Consider the following 20,638-nt stretch of genomic DNA (forward strand, 5'->3'; position numbering starts at 1 on the left):
TCTCTGCCAGGGCCAAACACCATTTGATGTGGCTGATGAGGGTCTTGTGGAGCACTTGGAGATGCTCCAGAAGAAGCAGAATGTGGTGAGTCTTCAGTTAATGCTTTTAAAGCTTTTGTAACAGTGTAACAATGGGGGCACCTGGGTGGTTAAGTGTCCAACTCCTGATTTCAGCTCAGGTCATGATCTCGTGGTTTGTGGGTTCGAGCCCCAAGTTGGGCTCTGTGCTGACAGTGTGGAGCCTGCTTGGGATTCTCTCTCTCCCTCTCCCAGCCCCTCTCCCACTGGCGCTTGCTCACTCGCTCCCTCTCTCTCTCTCTGAAAAATAAATAAATAAACATGTATTTCTAAAGCTTTTATAACAATGCAGTCCACTGCAGATATCTCAATCACTTGTTTTAGTTGTCTACTGAGAGCTGAAATGGACATATCTGCATTTCAGAGATGATCATTATTCCCTTCAGGGACTAGCAATAGTCTGTTAGAAGATATTCCAAAAACCATTGTTGTTAAAGTTTACTCATCATAAGATAGCCTTCAAGCACCTGAAAGTCAAAAATGACAAGAACAGGGGCGCCTGGGTAGCTCAGTTGGTTAAGCATCTGACTTCAGCTCAGGTCATGATCTCATGATTCATGAGTTCGAGCCCCACATCAGGCTCTGTGCTGTTAGTGCAGAACCCACTTTGGACCTTCTGTCCCCCTTTCTTTCTGCACCCTCCACCCCTGCTCCTGTTTTTCCCCCCTCTCTCTCAAAAATAAGCAAACATTAAGAAAATAAAATAAAATCTATTTTTAAAAAGATGACAAGAACAATAAGCTAATAATTACCCTTGAGTTCTAGAAAGTGAATGTGGTATGTTCAAATCAGTTTTTTCCAAATAGGGAGTACCAGGGTAGAGGACATCTCATTCACTTTTTTCTCCCCTATTGACTGGAAGGACATCTTTATTTAAAGTAAATTCACTACAGAAAGGAATATATTTCTTTCTGAAAAAGCAAACAAGGCCACAAAACTAAAACTGCCTTTTGGCATTGGACAGTACTTGGTCAATGACTCATACTTATTCAGCATTCATCAGATATCCAGAATTCAATCCACTTCTCCCTTCTCATTCTAAATCTTTTATTGTTTGGCTGCACGTACCATTCTGTTGCTTAGTGCTACATAGGAGACCGGTACCCACGTATAGACTGCGGAATGAGAAAACCCACCCAATATAAAGACAAACTGTAAATAATTTACATTTTCTACCCATAAGTGGGATGAGTGATTTGGGCAAAGAGAATAAAGATCAGTTATTGATGATCAGGGTTGATGTTTGAACAGAGTGGGACAGAAAAAAATCACTAGCTTTCCTTCGCATGATTGTGGCTCAGGGCATGTGAACTCAAGTTTAGCACCAGTAAGAGAAACGTAGAGCAGCTCTGAAAGAAAGAACTCTATATAGTTCACTGATGGCACAGACCAGCCATGTCTCACCTCACCCATGTTCACCACATCTGCACCGGTAGAGTGAAAATCCTCGTTACCTCAAGGCTTAGTTGGAAAATTGCATATGTACGGCTCAGACAAACACAACTTCCAGTTCGTTTTGTTTTCTTTAGTGAGCAACTGGAATCGAAACTAAAACTTAGGACTTTGCAAACACAGTATTGGTGCTGTTGTTTAGCAGCAGCAACCTTCCTAAGATGTATACTTTGCATAGTTTGGTGGTGGTGTTTTTTTTTAAGTCCATTTATTTATTTTGAGAGTAAGAGAGCATGAGCAGGGGAGAGGCAGAGAGAGAGAGAGAAAGAATCCCAAACAAGCTCTGTGCTGTCAGTGCAGACCCTGACTTGGGGCTTGATCTCTCAGATCATGACCTGAGCCAAAACCAAGAGTTGGATGCTCAACCAAATGAGCCACCCGGTGCCCCTGGTTTTTGTTGTTTTTTTTAAAACTTTTTATTCTGAAATAATTTTTAGACTCACATAGAAGTTGCAAAAATAATATAGAGAGTTTCTGTGTACCCTTTTCCCAGCATGGTTTGGTTTTTGAACATAAATAATGTTTTCACTGAATAACATTTCTATGTTGGGAATGGTGCTTATCTTTGCCCCATGCCTAACTTTGGGGTCCAGGGATATAAACACTTTTTGTGCAGAGCATGTATCTAAGGACCAGATGATTTATTCTAAGGGCTTATATCCCCTTTAGTACTATTGCCGACCTAATTCAGTATGTGGTCATAAAGAATTATTTCAGAGTTCCTTCCTTTTTTTTTTTTTTCCTAGTCTACTAGAAGCCAGGCTTTCTTTCTTTTTTTTTTTGTTTTAAGTTTATTTATTTTTTTTTATTAATCTCTATACCCAACGTGGGGCTCGAAGTCATGACCCCCAGATCAAGAGTCACATGCCCTTCCGACTGAGCCAGCCAGGTGCCCCTAGAAGCCAGGCTTTTTTTGAAGATTGGGTTTGGATATTTCATATGGGCAGTTTTATTGAACCTCTAACCCTATGCTTTTTCTCCTACCTTGGATGAAGATTGTTCTCTGTCATTGTCTTCTAAAGAGACCCAACTGATGTGTTTCTCTTTTTCTCAGTTCTTTCTTTTTGGTTTTGGTCCTGTCTTCTTCAGAATGATAGTACCATTTTGAGTTCTCATTGTTGCTAATTTTTACCAGTAGTTAACTTCCCTCCTTTTCTCTGTTTTCTCAATTTCAAGCTTCGAAGTGAAAAAGAGACACGGAATAAGCTCATTGAGTCAGACCTGAACAGCAAGTTGCAGAGTGGACTCTTTAAGAAGTAAGACATTCAGAGCTTGCGAAATGTGATGAGCTCTGCTGTGTGTGGGTGCTATGTGTGTGTGACATACTTAGCTTGAGAATTTATATAGTAAAGAAACTGTGTTTGAATCTTTGAGGGGCAAGGAGGTGGCACTGAGATATGGGGAAACACTGAGGATGGATGAATGTGTTTTACATTTAGAAATTAATTGAGACTGTGTGCAACATTTTCCCCCCTGGCTTAGGGGTTCCTAGTCCTCATTGCATCCCTAACTATATGTTCTGTGAACTCAGGGCCCATGTGTGTTTTGTTCACCACCATTCCAGGGCCTGGCATGATTTCTGGCATGTAATAAGCACTCAGTAAACATTTATTAAATGGCTTTTAAAACATATTTGCTTGCTTCATCACCATCAAGATTCATAGCCTTCCTTTTTCCTGTGTGTTGAACAGGTGAAATCTGCTTAAGTCATATTCTGAAATTAAATACTAAACCTTAGTCTGCAAAAACCCAAAGATCCAAAAAAATTTAGAATTGAGAAGAATTTGATGTATTTCTATTACCCCTTCTACACAGAGGTTTATAGACTTGTTCTCTTTATGCGTGATTATCAATGAACTTGAATAGTTTGCCATTTCTGAATTGCACTCAAATCGTCTTTTTTAATTTAGCAAAGAGAAGATGCTCTATGAAGAAGAGATACCCAAGTCCCAAGAAATGGAGGAAGAAAGCAAAGAGTCCAGCAGCTCCAGCTCAGAGGAGGAGGAAGGTGAAGATGAAGCTTCTGAGTCAGAAACCGAGAAGGAGGCAGGTAATGCAAAGATCCTGTTTCCATAATGCAAGGAGATCACTGCTTATCACAGGTAGGAGACCTCAGAGGGCTCCAAAAAGAGCTTTAAGTTTAGTTTTCAAAGATAAGATATCCAATTTTGAGTAAAAGCTCGGTTGTAAAAGCTGTGAGCTATGTTAGAAATATGTGTACGAGTTTCTATGTAGCCATATGATAAGGTGCACAAAAAATTCTTGTGTATGTAAAGGAACCATCTGTCTGACCTCGGGTTGGTGGGATTGAGAGACCAGATTCCAAACCTCACTATGCTAAGAGACTGAGGAGATGAGGTCTTGCAGAGGCACATTTGGTCAAGTCTCTTTAACCAACTGGTGAAAATTTGCATTTAGTTTTCAGGTTCATTTGATTCCCTAAACAGAATCCCAAGATCTTTTTATTTTTCCTTCTGATTATGTGAAGCTCCTTCAATTCCTGAGCTGGGGATTCAAGAAGGAACAAAATCATATTTACCTTTATGACTCTTTATGCTTCATGTGGTACTTCTTGAGTTTATCATATGGCAAGACAGGACCCCCAACAGTGAGAGGGAGCTGCTAAACATGGTCAGATCAGCATGCTATAAAATCACCCATAGGTTTTGATATACAGTCAGGCAAATGCTGAGGAGATAAATACTGGGTTTTACTCAATAGAGGTTCAAAAGCAACACAATAGCTCTCATGGATAATTGGAAGTTCATGATAACTAAGATTTTACCGTACTTGTGTCCTGAGCTCACTGGCTTGTATTGGTAGTATTAGTATTAGCTCATCGAATGTCACCAAAGGCAATTAGAGACCATTGACTGTGCAGAGAAGATAAGCACTAGCTAAGTTGGTAGCATGGGAGATGACCTTTTACTCATGGAGCCTTGAATTTCTGTTATTAAGTAGGCATAGCCTACTCTGGAAATGCTGGTGTAGTACCTATCAAAATTTGTAAGTACTCATCTTTTTTATGTTTTTACTATTTTTTGAGTACTTACATGTCTTAGGCTTCAGGTATTACTATCTGGTCTTGCTCTGTGCTAGATCACTTTGTTGGCTACCAAGCTATTAGAAGAATGGGAGGGAGCTACCTGAACTTCTATCATTGTTTTGTGGTATGTACCCATGCCTCAGGTCTCTGGTGCCCTGCAGCCCATCTCTACATTGCTTGTTGGAGTCAAACACCCACAGCACCCTTTGGCAGGGGTGATGCTACACCCCTGTCCAGAAACTGTCTACGATCACCTTCCTCACCCATGGCTTTGCCTGTGGAGTAATCCCAAACCCCGTCACCTGACCTTTAAGATCTTTCATAATCCATCTCCAGCCCACCTTTCCAGTGCTTTCCAGGGCCTAGGCAGCATCATCCACTAGCCACGCTGGATTGTTTGGTTTCCCCAAACATGCCCTGAGCTTTCCTATCCCTGGACATGTATTTGTGTCTTCGAATTCATTTCTGGCCATCAAGTGCTTATTGAGTGATTTCTGTGAGAAACCATGGGATTTACCACACTGAAGAAGCCTTTCTTTAGTTTTCCTATACAAGAAGCTGAAAAGGAACGGACCACTTCACTGTTCTCCCACCCCATGATAATCGCTCCCCTGTTTGTATCCTTCTAACACTTTTTACTTATCTGTGTTGTAGCACTCCTCATCTCGGCTGGGAACTCTAGTTTATCATTTACTCGTAACTAGGTCTCTGTGAGATGCCAGGCACAGGACAAGCATTCACATTCATTAAATGCTTTTGTTGAACACATCTAGGAGATACAGGGGAATAGGAAGGCAGATACATGAATCAAATACATGCCACATGACAGAGATAAGTGTAGTCAGTGGTATTCACTAGTAAGAAAGATTGTATTTAGGCGCCTGGGTGGCTCAGTGGGTTAAGGGTCTGATTTCGGCTCAGGTCATGATCTCACGGTTTGTAAGTTCGAGCCCCACATCAGGCTCTCTGCTGTCAGCACAAAGCCCGCTTTGAATCCTCTGTCTCCCTCTCTCTCTCTGCCCCTTCTCCTCCTGCTCCTGTTCTTTCTCCTTCTCTCTCAAAAATAAATAAACATTTCAATTAAAAAAAGAAAGATTGTACTTAGTTTGGGGGATTATAACGACACTTTACATTTATGTAGTGCTTTTTTACTCTGCAATGCACTTACAACCACATATTTTGAGATACATATCATCATCACTGTATTATCATGGGAAATTGACCCTGTAGGAGGTTAGGCAGATTGGGTCTCATACCTGGCAAGTGGCATGTCTAAGATCCTAACTTTGGTCTGGGACTCCTCAGAGTAGCAGGGGCAGAATGAAATATAGAAATTATTTGCCTAAAATGAGAAAGAATGAAATCATGCAGCAATGTGGATGGAACTGGAAGGTGTTATGCTGAGTGAAATAAGTCAGTCAGAGAAAGACAGATATCATATGTTTTCACTCATATGTGGATCTTGAGAAACTGAACAGAAAACCATGGGGGAAGGGAAGAGGGAAAATAGTTACAAACAGAGAGGGAGGGAAGCAAACCACAAGAGACTCTTAAATACAGAAAAAAAACTGAGGGTAGATGGGGTTTAGGGGAAAGGAGAAAATGTGTGATGGGCATTGAGGAGGGCACTTGTTGGGATGAGTTCTGGGTGTTGGTATGCAAGCCAATTTGACAATAAGGTATATTCATTAAAAAAAAAAGAAATTATCTGCCTAAAAAGTGACAGCTAAAGCTGTAGAAAAGATGAGATTTCCCACAGGAGAGATTGTAGAGAAAAGATGTTACAAAAAAGAATGGTGTGTTTAGGAAGTAAAGGAGGCAAAGAAGGTATGGTCAGAAAGGTTGAGGAAAACCAGAGTATGTATTTCTGCATCAGAAAAGCCAGGGTAGGAGTGGGAAGGGAGAGATCAAGAAAGAGACAGCAATTAGGGAGTCACCGGTAATCTGAGCAGTTTCAGGAGCCTGACGTAGGCAGAAGCCAGATGGTTGCAGCAAGCCACCGTGCTCATTTCTGCCATTTGAAGTTTTACTCATGTCTCAAAGCCCAGCTCAAATCAACTTCCTTTATGAAGCCTTATCATCACAGATACAAGTGTTTCTTCCCTCCTCTGACTGGTAACTATTCGTTTGAATCTCTTTTTTATTACTTACACTAAGAGTGTTATTTCCATTTATTTCTTTCTCATCTCCTCTGTTCTTCCCCTACCAACCAGTTTCAGAAGCACTGAAATGTATTGTGTGTCTTGTTTATCTTTCTGTCTTCCATAAAGCCTGGCACAGGGCCTTCCTTCTACATGCTGGGGTGCTCAATAAATATATATATATATGTTGGAAGAATTTGGGGAACTGGATTATGTCTAAACCTTTCCAAATGATGCCTGACACATTATGTATGTACTGAACAGGTATTTGTTGAATGCATTTATCCTGGATTTGGTTTTGCATTTATCCTGTTTTTAAAGGTCCATAGATACAACCTCATAAAATGACAGTTTTCGTATGTCTTACATATAAATGTATTTGTAAAGAATACTAATTCTATTTTGAGGTGAATGTAAGCTGTTTGATTTGGATTTCTATTTTCCTCTTTTATTTATTTGGCTTAAACATTTGGTATATTAGTTATCTATTGCTGAATAACAAGCCATCCCCAAATTTAGTGGTGCTTAAAACAACCATTTTTATGGACCCAGTTCTAGGAGTTGGCAATTTGGGAAGGGCTTCACTAGGATGGCTGTTCTCTCCCCCATGTAATAATACTGGACTTAGTTATGTGTTGGTGGTCAGTTGGTAAGTCAGCTAGGGGATGGCTGGTCCTGGATAGCCTTGCTCACCTTTCTGGTGTTTGGTTAGGATGTTTGAAGCAAGTGTTTCTCTTATCATCAGGGAGACTAGCCACTGCTTCTTCATACGTCAGTCGGATTCCACAAGTAGAAAGAGCAAGACTCAGTGTACAAGCACTTTCCAAGCCTCTGCTTATGTCACATTTGCTAACGTCCCAGTGGCCATAGAAAGTCACATTGCCAAGCCCAGAGTCAATTTGAGAGGTCACTACACAGGGTTATAGATTCATTGGGAGTTTCTTACTGTAATGGTCTGTTGCATTTGGCTAGGAAGGTATATATCCTGGGGATAGAGATTCTCAGGTAATACTTAAAGAATGCCTTGAATATTCACAATAACCACAAAAAAAAATGATAGCATTAATAACTAGGGACTCATTATGGCCAGACATTGAGCTGTGCAGTTTAAACACATCGTCTCTAGTCTTTTTTTTTTAATGTTTATTTATTTTTGAGAGACAGAGCATGAGTGGGAGGAGGGGCAGAGAGAGAGGGAGACACAGAATCCGAAGCAGGCTCCAGGCTGTCAGCGCAAAGCCTGATGTGGGGCTCGAACTCACGAGCCACGAGATCATGATGTGAGCTGAAGTCAGACGCTCAACAGACTGAGCCACCCAGCCACTCCTTGTCTCTAGTGTTTATAGCAACTTATTGGCAAGAATTAAATCTCTGATTAGCCAGTGAGGAAAATAGAGGTTCAGATATGTTAAGTAATTTGCCCAGTGTCACACAGCTGGGATGTGACTTAAAATTGTCACATAATTCGGGGTTCCTGGGTGGCTCAGTTGGTTAAGCATCTGACTTTGGCTCAGGTCATGATCTCACAGTTCATGGGTTCAAGCCCCACGTCGGGCTCTGTGCTGACAGCTCAGAGCCTGGAGCCTGCTTCGGATTCTGTGTCTCCCTCTCTCTCTGCCCCTCCCCCATTCATGCTCTGTCTCTGTCTCTGTCTCTCAAAAATAAATAAAAGTTAAAAAGAAAATTTAAAAATTGTCACATAATTCATAGGTGGGTTACTCTGGGACTCTGTTTCCAGAGTACATAGATCAGAAGGCCCCAGCACACCTACTAGGTGCAGGCTCTGTACTGGTTATCTGATATATAACAGTGAATGAGACAGACAAGATTTCCACTTGATGGCCCTATAAGACGAAGTATTCCTGTTTATTAAGAGGCTTCACCTACTATAGTTCTATGGTTTACCTTATAATATCTTCTGTAATCCTTTCTCCCTTTATTTCCTATTGTAATCCCAAGAATATTCATTACTTTAATTAGGCCTGCTTAAATTAGTCTTGCTTAGACTTAAATTTACTGACCAACAGATGTATTTTGATTTCAGAGTCATTACTCATAGCATTTCTTTCTCCTGCCAATTGGTATTTGTCTTCCAGCTTTCTCTATGGCATCTTTCCTTGTTGTTTCCTCCCTCAGAGGGTTTACTCTGAACTCATAAAGCCCTGTTTAATCTGAATCAACCAATTTAGCACCTAACTTATATATGAGCTTGTGTCGTTGCTATTATTATTATGCATCTTATCCCTTTTCTTGATTGTAATTACCTAGAAAGCAAGATCTTATCTGGTTTTTCCTGCCCAACTTCCCAAAACAGAGTAGATTCTTAGTATGTACATACTGATGAGTTTTATGTATGATACACAATATGGAGAAAGTTTTCTGTTATATATCAAGGAATTAGAGCCTACCAAGAAAGGAATACCATTGAGTTTATTTCCTTTTGGCAATAGTTGCTGGAGATTTCATTTTTGTTTGAGTCCAAGCATTACATAGCCCTAATAATCTGTTTTGATAATAGGTAACCCTTTTCTGTTAGCAGAAAAGTGCATACATATACACAGATAAGATTTTCATACTTGCACTTCTTGCTTCTCTTGTCTTAAATAATAGATAAAAAACCAGAAACCATTGACAACCATTCCAACTCTGAAAGCAAGAGTATTATTACGGAACAGATACCAGCACCAGCTCAGAATACCTTCTCTGCCTCTTCAGCCAGGAGAGTGAGTATTTTGGAATTAATTTGAATATTATATTTCCCCTACTATCCTAACATACAGTTTGAAAGGCCTTAGAGATACATTCTTGCAAGATAATCCAGATAGATTCTTGCCTGTCTTAGTCTGCTTAGTTTGCTATAACAAAATACCACCAACCGGGTGCCTTTAAACAATAGAAATCTATTTCTCACAATTCTGGAGTCTAGGATGTTCAAGATCACGGTGCTAGCTGACTCAGTTCCTAGTAAGGACTCTCTTCCTAGTTTGCGGACAGACTCCTTGTCTCCAAATATAGTCACGTTGGGGATTAGGACTTCAGGGTATGGAATTGGAGAGTGGGCACATATAATTGCATTTATAACATTGCTCACAAAAACCACAAATCCATCACCAAACAAATTTGGCTACAATGTGTTTAGATAACATAGGATATAGTAATCTGGACCTAAGACATTTTGTCAATTGCCTATTTTCTTCATATCTAAGGCTAAGGTAAATATATGTAAATCTCAGACTAGGCTAGGAAAATACCTAGCATTCGGTATTAATTGACTTGAGGACTTCTATCCTTTCTTATTTCTTGTTTAAAATTTTACTTTAATAAGTAAAGTCTTTATGATGAGTAGTGAGCAGAGGTAGAAAGAACTTGTTGAAATACCAGGGACATCTCCTCCTGCTACTCGGCCCAGGCCTCTGAGATGCTTCTAATCAGTGAGACGGACTTGAATAATGACTCTGCTTTACAAAGTAAACAGTTAGTTTTGAGGTTAAGAATTGATCTGAGTTCTTGGGAAGAAAGCTGATGAAAAAACTCTGGTTTTATAGATACTAACTTACTGATCTTCTTAGTACCTCATGAATTGAAAAGACAGGATTGTGATATCATTGTGGAGATGAGGAAACAAAGGTCTGGTTACTTATTATTCCTAAGAGCATCGTTGTGAATCCGTAGAGATGTTTCAGATAGAACACAGCCCTCACTCATCATCCGGTCATTTAGCTATACCTCACATACTCCCACTGCTTCTAGGTGTGACTAGACTTCTTATTGTTTTAAAAAGAAAATTACTCAATTGGGGCACCTGGGTGGCTCAGTTGGTTGAGCGTCCAACTTTGGCTCGGGTCATGACCTCATGGTTTGTGAGTTTGAGCCCCGCATCGGGCTTGTTTCTGTCAGCGCAGAGCCCACTTCGGATCCTCTGTCCATTTCTCTCTCTGCCTTTCCCTCCCTCTCTCCCTCTGTCTCTGTCTCTCTCTCTCTGTCTCTCTCAAAAATAAACATTTAAAAAATAAATAAAATAAAAATACTAAGTAAAAAAAAATACATGAGCACCTGGCTGGCTCAGTCGGTGGAGCATGTGACTCATGACTTCAGGGTCATGTGTTCAAGCCCCACATTGGGCATAGAGCCTACTTAAATATATACATACACACACACACACACACACACACACACACACAGGGAGAAGGAGAGGGAGAGAGAGACACAGATGTATTCCACTTGGCTAAAATAATGCTGGGAAAAACATTTTTCCTCTCAGAATCAGGGTGACTTGTAAAGAGTTGACATGATTGAGCCTCTAAAGTTGGAAGGAGTACATAAATACGTACATTCAGGTGACTAATTAAAAAGAGAAAATCTGAGTGTGAGCTGGAGGTGAGTGATTTAATGGTTCCATTGCATTTTCGCTACTCCAGGCAGTAAAGGTGGCCTGATAGCTGGAGAAAGACCATAGCCATCTTGCGGAGGGGTCCCCGATCCCAGGAAAGGACTACTTTCCTGCTGTAAAGACCAGTTGTTCCCCGACTGGTCTTTAGGCTAACACTAAGTCTGTGATGTTTTCTGTGGTTTATGGTAAAATGAGGTAATTAAAGACGCTGTAAGCTTTCCAGAAAGCTTTCTTTTCTGATGTTAAAATGTTTTTCTTTTTTTAATGAAATGATGGTGATGGAAATGGTAATGATGTTTTTGAAAGATGTTCTCCTGGCAATAATCTAAAAGATGGCAACTCTGTGACTTCTACCATTTTTTTTTCTTTTTTAATTTGGCTGCTCAGTGAAATCTGAAACACATGGCCAAGATCAAATAAACTATTTTCTTGAAATAAACAATTAGAATTTGAGTGGAGTGGCTTTTAGTATTTTTATTAGTATTCACTTACATCAATTTCCCACGGTCTTATCACAGTACCTTAAATCATATTTATACGTTGGCTCCTCTGTGTTTTCCAGTCTCCACACATTATAAGAAGGAATTAAGCTCATTAACACCATTTTATAGATGAGCATGTTGAGACCTAGAAAAGTAAAATGTCCTATATTCAGTTACCCAGTGAATCAAGCAAGAGTAGAGGCTTTTACTAGAATGTGGATCTCCTGGTGTTCTAGGTCAGCATTCATTGCTAAGAGAGCAAATAGTGTTTAATTTCTCAGAGAGCAACTCTGTCTGTGTTACAAATCTAAGGCTATTTCTGGCTCGGGGAGAAAGGGAGCCTTGAGAGGTTATTAGCGTCTGCCAGGTGAGGAAGGCGACACTGGCCGAAAGCCTGCCATGTATTTGTCCTCCTTGAACTGCCTTATATTGCCTCACTGAACTTAGTTAAGTGTGGGGAAAGGCAAATAGACTGAAAAGAATCATCAAGACCTTTTTCCCCCTTCTCTTCTTTTCTTTTCTTCTCTTTTCTTTTTTCTTTTCTTTGCTTCTTCCCTCATAGTTCTCCTCCAGCCTTTTTAACAAGCCGGAAGAGCCCAAAGATGAATCTCCTTCTTCGTGGAGACTGGGACTCAGAAAAACTGGCAGCCACAACATGCTGAGTGAGGTGGCCAATTCCAGGGAAGCTCTAAGGGACCGAGGCTCTTCTGTCTACCGGTCATCATCAAGTCCTCGGATTTCTGCTCTGCTGGACAACAAAGATAAGGTGCCGTTTAGGCGGGGTATGGGAGAACTCCAGGGCAGTTCCCTTCTGTGAAAATTCAGTCGTAGAAACACATGAAAGTGTTTTCTGGTCCCTAATTTGATTCTGGAAGTACAGAGTCTTTAGAAGGAGATGGCACAATGGTAGTTTAATCCAGTGGCTATTTTTTTGCTATTACCCAGCCAATAAAAGGGAAAAATGCTTTACCTTTTGGCATACCTTATGTTCATTCTTCCTTACCCTCCTTACCTAGGGTAAAAAAAAATTAGAAACATAAAAATTTGGGTATGGCCTAAAAGGCTCCCTTAAGCCAATACTAGTGATATATTCTTTCAGTGTTTAAAAGCAAAGTTCTTTAGCTGGGCTTTCAATCCTAATGAAGCTCAGGCAAATTAGCACTTAAAGAAAAATGTTTAAATGTCTCATTCTTTTCATTACTAGATATATGATCAGGCTAACTTCACAAACAGCTCATCTACGTAATCATCCACCATCAGTGCATTTTTATTTCGTACCTTTTGGTTCCAGATTTTCTAGGGCTCACTTGATGTTCTTCTCTGGGGTCAGGTCTTCTTGTAATCCGAGTCCCTTTGCTCGATATTGTGTTTCTGGAGACTCCTCCAGGGGGTGAGGCGTATTGGTTGGGTTAATTCCGCAGCATATTTGTTGTATGTGAAGCTGCATTTCCACGAGAAGATAGACTGGGGAAGAAATAAGACTTATTTCATCAAGAACTTGAGAGGGGAGCTTTCTGTCTGTGGCTTTTCAAAGGCTCTGTCTCTCTTTGCAAGGCTGCTGCTGTGTGTAATTTGTGCTGCTGTTTTCCTTATTTGATCATCCTGGCTTTTCCCACGAGAATTATTTCCCTACATATTGGTTTTTAATGGAGGAAAAGTAGGAATTAGCCTTTGAAAGCTAACCTTTTGTAATACCACTCAAACCGGAATTGGTATTGGATATAGAAATAAGATTATATATGTATATTAAGTTCTGCTTTTTACCCAAAATGTTACACTGAATCAGTATTGTGTTGTACCTCCTCTGTGCTTTACTTGTTTTGATTTTACAGGAGAGAGAAAACAAGAGCTATTTTAGTTCACTAGCACCCCGGAGGCTCAGCAACACAAGTGACGTCGAAGAAAAGGAGAACAGGTAATCCTGATACAGGCCCAAAGATGGTCCTCTTGAACTTTGCTAGGCATGGTGATGTCTTGGCCATCACTCTGCTGCTGTCTTTCCACAGGTGCCCTTAGCACATCATGAATTGTTTTTCCCTTCTGCTTAGCACACCTCCCAGCCTTTACTCACTTGCCTTGCCAGTTCTCTGCCCTTCGGGCTCTCACTTCAGCTTAGATATTATTGTCTTTAGGAAGTCTTCCCTGACCCTGCTGAGGGTGAATTCATTCTGGTACACCAGCAGGCTCTGGAAAGGTAGGGTTGTGTCTGTCTAGTTTTGCAAGGACCCCCTAGCGCCTGGCACATGACCTGTTCCATAGTAAACACCAGAAATATTGTTATTTAATTAGTGATCAACTTCTAATTTGTATGTAGAAAAGATTTCAAGTCTTCCTCATCGGTTAAAATGAATGTGAGGATTTTGAAGTACTGCTGCCTCTCGGAGCAGAGCCTGACCTAGAACCTTGCATTTCGAGGTGGGGTCCTCCCCACCAGCAGCACTGATGTCACCTGGAAGCACGTTAGTAATGCAGAATCTCAGGTCCCACCTCAGACCTGCTGAATCAGAATCTGCATTTTAACAAAATTCTCTGGGTGATTCACATGCACATTAAAGTTTGAGAAGAACTATTCTGGAGAGCTTTATGAAAGATGGAGACCCACAGCTTTTGTAGCCACAGCCCTGAGGGAACAATTATGGATTAGAAATCCTACTGTAGTCCTTTCCTGGATGGCTTATTATTTGTAACACTAAATAGGCTTCCAGCAATTTCTTCCGTTTCCTCTTCTGTGGTAGTTACCTCTTGCTCTGTGACAGACTTTATCTTCCCCACCATCCTCTTCTCTGCTTACTTATGAACAACCTATTGCTTTGTAAAACCCTTTAAAGGAGAGACAAAAGTGACTTCTCATTACAAAAGAGTGGGAGATCTTTGACATAAGGATTTGGTACCTATTGAAATTAGTTAGCTTTGAAGTTGATAAGAGAAAGCAGACAGTAATACTAGACTCCTCCTCTATCCATAAAGAAAACAGGTATATAAAACAGAGTATTACTTGAAAATGTATCTATTTCCTCAGCCATATTACATTTTCTTTCTCTGGCTCTTCTCTCCCAGCTTGCACTGTATCGGGGACAAAACTGGTGGTAGGAATCAGTGTTCTGTTTTGTTTTTCTTTTGTGCCTCTACAGAGAATCAGCTGTCAATCTAGTGAGGAGTGGGTCCTATACTCGGCAGCTGTGGAGAGATGAAGCGAAGGGAAAGGAAACTCCGCAGACAGCTGTTCCATCCACCTATGTATCAACCTACTTGAAAAGGTACCAGGCTCCCAGGGGTGGGAGATGATTTTTCTTCACTCTGGCCATGGGTATATGGGTCATAATTGCATGTCGTTTTATATCCAATTAGCACCACAAAAATGAATCAAAAAATGGATTACTTTTAGATTTCTTGGGAGTAACGCCTTGACTAATTTTAAATTAACATTAATTTATTTTCCTAACTGAGTTAAGGTAAGCTAATTCCAAAATCTTACCACAGACAGATCTGAATTTATGCTCTCTCCTCTCAGTCCTATTAAAGTCTTCAACTGGAAAGTGACTTCTAGTAATCTCTGAGTAGGACTGAATTTAAATCACTTTTGTCCAGTAGCTAGCTTTCCTTTTTCTAAAACTCGACTAGTTCTCATCTCGTTACATTTTCGTGGGGAGGAAGGGAGGGACCCTGTAGGGTGGTGAGGGGGGAGGGTAATGGGGACAGTTTTGTATTGCATTAAAGAAGTTTCATTAATTGAAGCCTGTTAATTTAGGGACTTGAGTCTTTTTTTTTTTTTATGACTTTAATGGCCCTCAGATCCATCAAGATGAGAAACTCGCAAGTTTGGTGCAGAGAAGGTACTTGGGTTTCCTTCCCTTTTCTCATCTATATTGTCTTTTCTGCAATTATTTCTTTGCCATGTACCAGCCAGCAAGCAAAGCACCTTTGCCAGAGCCATTAAGCTATAAGATATACTTAATTAGTATATTAATTTGAACTTTGCTGCTGATGTGGAAGAATCTGATTCTCATTGCTTACTTTGAATTCTTTCTTCACTTTCATTTACTCAGCCCCTCCAACTGCCTCTTCATGCCATGGGCTTCATCTTTAGGTTTTATAGATGATTGGTTGGCTGCCCTAGAAACGGCCTTTTGTTATAAACTATGTATTTGGGTTCAAAACTTATTCCCACTTGATCAAAAGAATCTTATCAACTAGTTAATATAAGAACATGGGAACTGGTGACCTATAAAACAAACAGCCACTGTTGCCTTTTAATGGTCTTTAAGTTCTGCAGACACATCCTGTAAGAAAAGGCTCAACTTTGAAGGTACACAAGTATAGTTCAGTGATCTCACTGAAGCTTTATTCAGTATACAAACTCAGTGTTTTTGGCTCAATGAAACTATCACCTCTTTGTCTTCAAGGCTACGGCCTTAATCCATCTAGATACATTATTACTCCTCATAGTTGCATCCAAGACCAAGAAAACTTTTCGAAGAAAACGATGTTCTAGATCTAGGAAAGAGAAACAGCTGCCTTTTAATTTCCTAACACGTAGTTACACTGTGGTAGGGTAGAGTTGTTCTTTTTCATGATCCAAATCATTAACAAATGGATTGAATGAGTAGCATCTGGTTAGATGTAGTTTGGCATAATTATGGTAAACAGAAGAGAAAGGGACTGCCTCTGTTTAGGGTGGAAAGCATGCTTAATAATGTGAGTGCTTTTTGAAAAAAGATCTACAACTTGCTTCATGCTTTGGATTTCCAAACCTCTATCACCCTTTAAGCATTTTTTAAAATTTATTTATTTTGAGAGAGAGAGAAAGAGAATGCATGTGTGGGTGAGTGGGGGAGGGGCAGAGAGAGGGAGAGAGAATCCCAAGCAGGCTCTGCACTGTCAGCATGGAACCCAACGCAGGGCTCAGTCCCACAAACCATGAGATCATGATGAGATCATGACCTGAGCCAAAATCGAGAGTTGGACATTCAACCCAGTGAGCCACCCAGGTGCCCCATAAGCATTTTTTGATTGTATAAAATCTCATTTTATGATCTTTTCAAAAGGGAAGAATCATATGCTATCACTAATTTAAAAAGAAAGCACAAGAAGATATTTGGCAGCCTTGGGCTGTGCTGGACCTCAGCATACTTTCCATTTTCTAGTTCACCTCTTGTCCTTAGGCAGAAATCCTTTCCTATGTCCCTGTAAAATGCATCGTTACCAAAGAAGATTTCATAGCTTATTTTGCTCACCCCTGTAGTGTGTCATTACTGTAATAGTCAAGGAGTTTTTGTTTTTTTTTAAATTCTAACCCAAATAATTTTTTTTACTTCAGTTGAGGTGGTTCCTACTTATCTTCATTTGAAACAAGAAAAAGTTGCCTTCTATTGCCCATGCAATATTACTTTCTAGACTTCAGCCTTGGAATCCTCCCAAAGATGTGTTTGTTTGAGGCTAAATAACCACGGTTCTCAGAGATGTGTTTTCCTCCCACAGAGCTTTTTATTCCTTTCCACTCTTTAATTTGAAATTTCTACTCCGAAACCTCTCCAAATTCTTGGTCTTACTTTAGCTTCTGCGGGGCTACTTCTGTATCAGGTAGACATTTGGGGTTGCATGATTTTTTGCCTTGGGGTTTGTCGGGAATTACTTTTTCTAATACGATTATTCTGTTTCCTAATATTTCTTTTTCTTAGCCTGTATTCTATTCCAATATACTACTCTTCTGCTCTCTCTTATTGCATATTATCTCTCCTCCCCATTCCTTCACTCTTTTGGATGATTGACAGATGCCTGCTTGCTGCCAGTGACCCAGCTCTAGCTGGAGTTGGTCACTCCACTTCCCAGTTGCCATACCCTCTCTTTGGTCTACATTCCTTTTAATGCACAATCTGGGGGGAAGGTGGTGCTGGGAAATGGTGGGTGAGCAGCACGTCCTGAAGAAAGTGACTGTGTACTGTTTTGCAGTGCTTCATTTGGTAGAAGTAGTGACCCCACAAGTCCCTACATTTCAGCCAATCGCAATTCATCTCCTGCTACCTCACCCATTACCATTGGTTCATCTACCTCTCGGGGCAGCAAGTGGCAACCTGCCTCTTCTTGCCCTGCACCAATCAGTGCAAACACTACTGCATCTGTACACCATGGCAGGTAAGGCTTCTTGGAGCCATTTGAGTTACAGTCATCAAAACTAACGCCTCTGGATACACATATGAGATTTGAACCAAAGAGACTTTGTCACTGTGGAAGCAAGTGTGAATTCCTGTGAAAATGTCTATAATTTAACAGGGATGCTTTTGTTTTGACTAGTATTAGCCAGCCAACAGTTGCTCATTGAATAATCATAGGGTACATATCTCTGTACTGGGTGTTTAGGCATCAACTTAAAATGACTGCTTTCGTGTGGTTACAATGTAAGGGTCATCCTATTATGGTAAAGCACAGACTAAAAATATCCTCATACTTCACTGACATTAATTTTCCTATAATCGTGCATAGGAATCTCTTCTATTTACTCTGTTTTTGGAGGATGGTATACCAACCCAAATCAGAAGGAAAGCTAACTCATGTTCCAAAAGCTTCCTATAGCTTTCTGAAAATTCCCAGCCAGTGAGAGCATTTTGCTGGAAACACAGGGGGAAGGAAGAGATTTGTGTTTGTGTGAACTTTGTTCCGGGGCAGTGGTGTCTACTCCGTGTAAGGGGAAGCAGGGAGGCAGCATGGGCGGGGCTTTGTCACGAAAGCGCAGTGGGACTTTAGCTGTGATTTTGACTGTGGCTTTCAACCCTTTATATGTGGTCAGAGACCTTTTCACTTTGGGGCAGGGCAAAGGGACCTCTTTTTGGGGTCTCGCTTCTAGAACTGATACAAAGAAAATGAAAAACATAAATATGATAGTGTTGCCGCAAGAACACTGCTGATGGTGGTGCTTCACTGATATTTGTCTGTTTATTAGAACTCTTTCCCTAAAATAAGTGGTGATCATTTGTTTAGCCAGGAGGGATAGGCTCATGATGGATTGTTAATAATAATACTGTACAATTTTGTAGAAATTTATTAGGTTCTCTTAAGAGTTCATCTGCACAGGCATACTAAATATTATGCCCATAGATGAAGAAACTGACGCAGAGAGGTTACTGGATTATTAAGAGCTGGGACTAGGAAAAACCAGTAACAGCTACCATTTGTTGAACCCTATCATGTGCCAAGCATTGGCTTAAATACTGTACAAAAATTACACAAGCATTCGGTTTACACTCATGTAACAGTAAATCCAAATAATTGAGGCTTAAATATGATAAAGGTGTATTTTTTATTCTCTCACTTAAGAAAGTCCAGAAATAGGCAGAGGTACCACCACAACTTCAGAGTCATTAAAGAATCCTGAATCTTTCTGTCTTTCTGCTTCACAGTCCTTAGATTATGGCTTCCATTTCCATGGTTGTCTCATGGCGCAAAATAGATGCTGAAGCTCTAGCTGTCATGACTGCCTTCTAGACAGGAAGAAGGAAGAAAGGGGGAAATGCACAAAGAGGGAATGCCTTTAAACTGAGATTATGCTTATATCTCACTGGCTGCCTCTAGCAGCCAGGGAGACTTTGGAAAATATGAATTGTTAACTACATATGTTGCTTCTCTCAATAATATATGGGTTCTGTTAGTAAGGAGAAAAAAGGAAAATGAATATGGGTTAGGCAACTAGCTATCTCAGGCACACGTGTATTGTTTATAAAGAGGCCTCCAGTATATGAAATACCATTCTCACTTTATAGATATGGAAGCTGAGACCCAAAACTTAATCACCTGCCCAAGGTCACACATCTAGTAAGAAACTGAGGCAGGGGTTGAACCTAGATTTGTCCATGTCAGAGCTCCTGTCTCTTTCACTATTTTGTTTCCACGGAGCTTATGTGTTATTCAGGGCTGTATACTAAGTGTTCTACATACGTTATTTTATTTAATTATCACAAGACCCCTACACATTAAGGTACCATTATCCCCATTTTACAGATGAAGAGACTAGAGAAGTTAACTTGGCTAAAAGGTAGCCCCACATGGTTCCAGAGCCTCTGGCCCCTGCTCTGGAGCTTTTCCTGTTCTGCTCCTAACAAACTACTTATAAAATTATTCCGCATTTCAAAATAATAGTACAAGTCCTATCCTGTAATTTATTAAAATAAAATCCTTGGCATTTCTACAGCAGGAAAAATTGCAGAGAGAACAAAACATGATATTAACCTAGAAAGAATTTTAGGTAAGGTTTTGATAAGTGTAATTTTTTATAGCTTTGTTTCTGGCTAATTTTATTAGCATGTCCTGTAGACTTATACATCTTATAAGTCTGAGGAATTTAATTTCACCTTTTTTCTGAGTCATTAATTGCTCCTGGAGAAGTGGCTTGTGTTTTTTAGATACCACTTCAAAACTGTTCTATTTTTATATTTGCATATATAGGTACCATATTTAGATTTTTACAATCTGATTATTGCTTTCAAGCTTATTCTAATGATGTGATTATTTGAAAATGAGCTTATAGCTACTTAGAAGCATTTCTGGTAATTCTGAGTAGGTGAAAAAAACAGATTTTTAGCATTCATTATTTTCATTGCTTTTCCCATCTCTGTGAATATCAATTTTGGATCTCTGTTACCCCAGCAACAAGCTGTGACATCACAAATGATAGCTTTTTGGGTGGAGAGCCAATGGTTGCTCTCAACTCTTTGTTAAGAAACAAAGATCTTGTTTTCATGTAAATGAGTTTAATTATACAGCTTGCTGTTGGAAAATCTGTAGTTAAGGTTACATATAGAATCTTAATAGTTTTTATTCCTGTTGCTCATGTGTGCACTTAAGAATACAGACAATTAGGCATTTGGTTAAATGGGAAGAAAGCAGTTGCTGAGCTAGGTGCAAGAGAACTGAACATACTGAGGTTGTATTTATCAAATATCTCTGGAATCCAAGAAGATGGTCATCTAATCTAGGCTGAGGACTACCACAAAGACTCTCACTGCCAAGAATTAAGGGGCAGGTGGAGACTAATATCGTAAGTGACTTTAGTGTTGTT

The 20,638-nt window shown here is 40.0% G+C and overlaps 1 protein-coding gene across 9 annotated transcripts in view; it reads left to right on the plus strand.

The window, feature by feature from the left end:
• Positions 1 to 20,638, plus strand: part of PPP1R12B (protein phosphatase 1 regulatory subunit 12B) — a 214,664-nt gene that overhangs the window by 71,921 nt on the left and 122,105 nt on the right. For 4 of the 9 annotated variants that reach the window (XM_030301931.1, XM_030301922.1, XM_030301924.1 and 1 more), the window contains exons 6-13: positions 11 to 85; positions 2,707 to 2,786; positions 3,441 to 3,580; positions 9,328 to 9,440; positions 12,152 to 12,355; positions 13,422 to 13,504; positions 14,721 to 14,846; positions 17,539 to 17,721. In XM_030301931.1, the coding sequence (XP_030157791.1) occupies positions 11 to 85; positions 2,707 to 2,786; positions 3,441 to 3,580; positions 9,328 to 9,440; positions 12,152 to 12,355; positions 13,422 to 13,504; positions 14,721 to 14,846; positions 17,539 to 17,721 (1,004 nt within the window). Of the gene's footprint in view, positions 1 to 10; positions 86 to 2,706; positions 2,787 to 3,440; positions 3,581 to 6,579; positions 6,692 to 9,327; positions 9,441 to 12,151; positions 12,356 to 13,421; positions 13,505 to 14,720; positions 14,847 to 15,381; positions 15,423 to 17,538; positions 17,722 to 20,638 lie in introns of those variants that run through there. The other 5 variants (XM_030301925.1, XM_030301932.1, XM_030301928.1 and 2 more) reach the window with 4 other exon arrangements.

The sequence above is a fragment of the Lynx canadensis genome, chromosome F1, assembly GCF_007474595.2.
Source record: "Lynx canadensis isolate LIC74 chromosome F1, mLynCan4.pri.v2, whole genome shotgun sequence".
Lineage (NCBI taxonomy): Eukaryota > Metazoa > Chordata > Mammalia > Carnivora > Felidae > Lynx > Lynx canadensis.